The following is a 6,000-nucleotide window of genomic DNA, read 5'->3' on the forward strand; positions in this document are numbered from 1 at the left end:
CTACCCTATTTTACATATATTTGTTAGTAAATAAATGGTTCTCCAGACTGTTCAGCATATTAAATGTTAAAGTAAACAAGGGATAATTGCTCCTTATTTTTAGAACAGTAGATTTACAATATATGTAGCTGTTACAAGTCACATATTTAAATTATTTTAAACATCTTCTTTGGTAATAGTTTTTTTTTTATGACTTTGTGTCAAAATAGAAACAATACCTCGAAGTAAATTTGCTTTTTAATCCATATTCTGTGAACACCTAAATTTTACAATGAAAAATTTCAAAAGCTACAAGGATATCCATATTTGAAATATAAAATAAATGATAAATTCAATAATTGGGAATTTTCTTTGCCCTATTAAACATCAATTTTTAATGCTGTTTTATTCTTACAGATTCTTCTCAAAATATATTGGCTACTTGAGAGATGTCATTACACTCCTGTGATTTATACAGAAGGTAAGTTAGAAAACTTTAATTCTTGTGTCCATTAATTAACAAACTTTTAATAAACACTTTTCATCAGGGACTAGAGTAAGTACTGGCAATGTGGTCAGACATGCTTCACTCCTCTCTCTTGCCTGCAAGGAGCTTTCAGTGTAGTGGGGTGGATGGACCTAGAGTCTGTCATACAGAGTGAAGTAAGTCAGAAAGAGAAAAACAAATACCGTATGCTAACACGTATATATGGAATCTAAGAAAAAAAAAAAAAAAGGTCATGAAGAACCTAGGGGCAGGACGGAAATAAAGACACAGACCTACTAGAGAATGGACTTGAGGATATGGGGAGGGGGAAGGGTAAGCTGTGACAAAGTGAGAGAGTGGCATGGACATATATACACTACCAAATGTAAAATAGATAGCTAGTGGGAAGCAGCCACATAGCACAGGGAGATCAGCTCGGTGCTTTGTGACCACATAGAGGGGTGGGATAGGGAGGGTGGGAGGGAGGGAGACACAAGAGGGAAGAGATATGGGAACATATGTATATGTATAACTAATACACTTTGTTATAAAGCAGAAACTAACACACCATTGTAAAGCAATTATACTCCAATAAAGATGTTAAAAAAAAAAAAAAGATATGCAGTGGTTGTCACAGGGGAGAAGTGCAAAGTGGTCTAGGCAACACAGCACAGGGGACCAGTCCTCATTGGGGCAGTAGAGAAGGCTTTCTGGAGTAAGCAGTGTTTAGTGAAAGGGCTGAAGAATGGGGGTGTTCTCCACGGGGTGCCAGAGTTAGCTGGTTAGGATGAGATCATTCCAACGTCTATGTTCTCCAGCCAAAACAACCAGGAACACACCTGGGAACCAGTTTAGTCTAGAACAAGTTGGATTTATTACTCATGGCAGTGAGGGAAGACACACACCATGGGGAATCCTGGGGTGTCTCAGTAAGAGGGTGTTAGAAAAGAGCTACTACAAGATTTGGGCTTTAGTTGGGTGACTTGGGAGAGGGTCTAAAAGTGATGGGCCACTTTAAATTGGATGCTGAAAGCCAAGGCAATTCTATAATTCATCTCAATAAATTTTAGCTACAAGAGGGAAGACTATAGTCAAAATAAAGCCATTACTGGAAACAAAGTAGATGTCACTCATTTTAACCAAGAGAATGGAGTGTTTGGTATTTTGGGGGGATGGCACAGTGACTTCTTTTTCTGTACTTAGAAAACAGTTGTGAATTGCCTTCACTTTATCTCACTTCATCATTATCTCAGAGTAATCTTGCTTGGCATTGGTATTCTGTGATACCTTTTGGTATTTATGTCCAGGCTTACCTCTGGATATCATCAGGGCTGTTGTTGTTTTTGCTTTTTTTTTTTTTTTCTCTCACAAGACAAATGAAGCATGGGGGAAGCATTTAGCTTCAATTGGAAGGCATCATTCTAGAATTTTAGAAATCAATGGAAAAGTACAGGTCTTCTAGCCAAACCCATACATCTGTTTGTATGAAGGACAAACAGATTAACAGAGTAAGTGCATTGGTAGCTTGAATTTATTTTCTAAGATTTGCTTAGCTCCCCTACTCCCATATTTTATACTTGTTATATTTTGATATAGTAAAAATTCATAAATGTGAACACCACCAGTAAGATTTCAGTTCATCCATCTTCCCTTAAATACTTTCTCAGCCTGGGCACGTTGATTCCCTTTGCTTAGGATTTAAATCTCTTATCAGTACACCTCCCCAACTCTATTCAGTAGGAAACTGGTGAAATGATATCAGAGTGGGATGACATAAAACAAAGAAGACATCCACACGCACAGATAAACTGTATATAAAGTCTGCTCATAATTTGAATACAAAGTGTTTTAATAAAAAAGAATTTAACCACTGCTAAATTATCCATATACTGAGTAAAAGCAAAAATGTTACCCTAATAAAAAGAGTGTAGACATGATAGCCCATGAAGCCATGTGGGATGAAGTTAAAAATAGAGTATGTCTCCAGAGATTATCAGGCAACACTTTTTTCAAGTTTGTAATGTATAGTATTTTTTTTACCATTCCTTTTTGTATTGATAAATCAATCATGTCATATCATATCATATATTTTGTATTATATGTCATATCATATCAATCAGTATTTTTTACCATTCCTTTGTGTATTGATACATTAATCATGTCATGTCATATTATATATCATTTATTATATATCATATCATGAAATGTTTCATTTGATGGTCATCTATCTGAGAGCAAGTTGCAAGATTTTCACACTTTCACTGAGTCCTTCACTGGCATCCAGCTTGACCTTGACAAGTATATCTGACCTTCCCGCTGTGTTAGAGATCAGAGTGTGTGAAATATTGACAACTACTGAAGATTACTGGGTAATGTAGGCAGTGTGCAGTGGATCAACCAGTATAGACTCTTAAGTCCATTTTCTACGTCTAGTAATGTGTTCAAGTGATTGGTTTTGGCATCAAAACTGAAATACTTCTCTTTCTCAACTTGCTGTTCACACATTATCTTCCAATGGCAAGTGCTGACAACTACAGATGCTGCTTTCACTAAAACTTCATTATTGACTAAACTCCCCTCATCTTAGCTTAAAACCCCTGAATTGGGAGAAAGTGTATCCGATCTGCCTGTGCTTAAGCTGGATCACAGCAGTTGCTTGGCCTAATAGCTGAGACCCTTTCTCAATATGCCAGCTTGTGAGTGTGATCAGTGGTTGTGCACCCTAGGTATATTGATCTGATGTTTAATTTTGTCTAATATTTTTACTCTCCTGCTTACTAGTCAAGTCACTATATCCATAAATTTGACTTCATGAGTCCATTTTTCTTTTCTTTCTTCAGAACTGTTTACCTGATCCAAAACACCTTCCAGTGGATTTTCTATATGTAAAACCTGTTTTTTAAATTAGTAAATAAAACTACTGCCTTCAGAATTTTGCCTCGAAAGCAACAGGACGCTTTCAACAATCTAATGTAAATGCAAACCACTGCATTCTTAACTAAAAGCCATTCTCCTGGGTATGGTGTGTGCTGCTGTTCACCAATCTCTGCTAGATGCTGCCTGAGGTCCCCCTTGCTTCTACACCTTCACACATTCCCCCTGCAGCTCTGATGCTGCTGGAAGGTCCGGAAGTTCCTGCACTGTATTCTAACTGGATCTGTGCTCTTACTACAGACTTGGGGTCCCTACCAATCCACAGCTGCATGGTGTTTGCAGGCAAGTGGGGGGAGAATGGTTCACTTACCTGTGTTATCTGCCCTCTGCCTACAAGGTGAAACTCAGGGCTGACGGGGTCCCTCTGAGTTTCAGAGTTTGGTGAAACAGATATTCTAGAGTTTATTCATGGTTCTCCTTCTCCCTGGACAGGCCACACACATGTGCTTTGCCTGACAGAGCCCAGAGCCCATGGCTGTTTTGGATTCTGGTTTGATTCCTTAGAAAAGGCCAGGAATCTGGTTCATGTCAGTGTTCTCCAACATTTCTATCCTTCTCCTACTCAGTAAAAAGTTTTCTGAGCATGAAGATCCAGTGTGTATATTTATGCATTTGCAAATTAAATGCATGTTCTATGGTTCCGTAATTTATATGCAAGACAAAGATTATACAGATATAGGAATTTTAAAAGAATGAGATGAGGAGGAATGCAAATGGAAGTTCTAACATTTTCTTCCTGCCTCCTAGCATACTGTCTTGTCCACTCTGACTGGCGGGCTTCCCCATCAAGAAGTCTCTTAGTGAAACTCCATGCTGCTCAGGTGAGGGGGTGTGTGGGGACATGGGGGCAAAGCAGGGATGGTTTTTCCAGGAACTGGATTTTGTGTACGTTTGCCTTCAACTCTCAAAATCTGCATGGATGACCTTGAATTGCAGGTGGATTCAAGATTCAGAGAGTTAATGTTTTTCATGATGGAGTTCTATCCAGAGAAGTGGATGTGGATCACACTACATTGCACTGTTTTTCCTGGAAGTTTCTTTCTCTTGTTATTCTTTTCCTTTTAAGCCATGTTATGATGAAAAATAACAGACTGTTATCAAAGAAGGGTAGTATACTCTTAAATACTTTAAGTGGCAAAATGAATTTTTTTTTTTTTTTTTTTTTTGCTAAAACAGTAATACGTGCCATAACCTCGTGGTGGTGGAAATAATTTACACTAGGTTTATCATCTGGATGATCTATGAAAAGGATTCTTTCACACAGGTTATATGATGTAGCAGAGGAAGCATTTGGTCTGAGTCAGTTGTGGAAAGCGAATATCTGTATGGTTTGGGGAATCCCTCTCTGTCTCAGGGTCCCCATTTGTTCATTAGGTGACCAGACTACAGAAGAGGCCACAGTCATTTTTTGGTAATGACTTTCCTTCATCATCCTCCTTCTCCTGTTCCCTCCCCACTCCTGCTCTCCTCCTTCTCCTCTTCTTCTTCCTCACCTAATCTCCTTCATCTAAAGTCCGCAGTAAGTCCCCAGACAGACAATGAAGGAGGGCTATAGGGTGTAGGGTGGTGAAAGGCAGGGTCATCTAGGAGTAAATAGAGGGAAGGAGCAGCACCCATCACTTTGGCCAAGTTGTAGTTCCTCCTTCAATTATGGACAAATCTTTTAGGTGGTATCCTGGCCGTGGCCAGCAGACCCTAGACCTGCCTGTCCTTCTTGATCTACTCTTTGCAAATCCTTTCATCAGATAGCTTTGGGGGAGTCCTTCCAGTTTTAATAGACTAAAATTTATGTACTCATTTGTGGGGCAAATGTATCTCAGCTGCCTACCTGAAGTCCCCCCCTTTTTTCTTCTACTGGGAAAGTTCAAGGAAATGTAATGGTTTTTCCAGAAACTGTTTGTGCCGGTTGTTCTGTTTACCCTCATGTTCCATTCCATGACGGATGAGAATGGTCACAGAGCCTAATTTATAAACCGCATATCCTATGCATCACTTATGTAAAAATATTCTAGCCCACAAATCTTAAAAAAAGAATGTTAATGCATCCCATCCAGAGGACCAGCTAAAGCACACACACACACACAAATGCTTAGACCAAAGAGCTGTGTCACTCAAATTTCTTGTTATCAGGATGAGATGAGGCAACTGTGTTTTCCTCTGAAACATGCCAGTATTTCCTAAATCCTCATATATTTTGTTGGGAATTACATTATTTTATAATACCTCTTACTAGAATTTAGTTTATCTCAAACACATGGTTTAGAAATATTAGCTTAAACTTCCAAGAAGAGAGTGTCATTTTCATGAATGTGAGATGTTGTAGTTGTGGGTATCTATAGGAAAACGACGAGCTAGTCTAGTTAGTAAATACTATTGATTGGCTATTAGAGGACATCTGTGGCTACTTTCCAGAGTTCTGTGATTCAGTAACATAAGAAAATGTCACAAAGGGAGCACATTTCAAAAAATTAATAGCTATGATTTTGTAAAACATTTTACAGCCTGAATATTTGTTTTTCTTAATTAAAGAAAATACACAGGGCCCTCACATCAGCTCACTCCTCTCTTTTGAGAGAAAGGACCATGACACTGTTACCCCA

General features: G+C 38.5%; 1 protein-coding gene across 12 annotated transcripts in view; it reads left to right on the plus strand.

Moving 5' to 3' along the window:
- Positions 1 to 6,000, plus strand: part of LOC132368245 (uncharacterized) — a 670,503-nt gene that overhangs the window by 553,786 nt on the left and 110,717 nt on the right. For 7 of the 12 annotated variants that reach the window (XR_009504000.1, XR_009503999.1, XM_059927014.1 and 4 more), the window contains exons 11-12: positions 397 to 460; positions 4,148 to 4,221. Coding sequence is in view for 9 of the 12 variants with exons in the window: in XM_059927014.1 (XP_059782997.1) it covers positions 397 to 460; positions 4,148 to 4,221 (138 nt within the window). In the remaining 3 variants the exon portion in view is untranslated. Of the gene's footprint in view, positions 1 to 396; positions 461 to 3,306; positions 3,462 to 4,147; positions 4,222 to 6,000 lie in introns of those variants that run through there. The other 5 variants (XR_009504001.1, XM_059927017.1, XM_059927016.1 and 2 more) reach the window with 2 other exon arrangements.

This window comes from Balaenoptera ricei, chromosome 6 (genome assembly GCF_028023285.1).
Source record: "Balaenoptera ricei isolate mBalRic1 chromosome 6, mBalRic1.hap2, whole genome shotgun sequence".
NCBI lineage: Eukaryota > Metazoa > Chordata > Mammalia > Artiodactyla > Balaenopteridae > Balaenoptera > Balaenoptera ricei.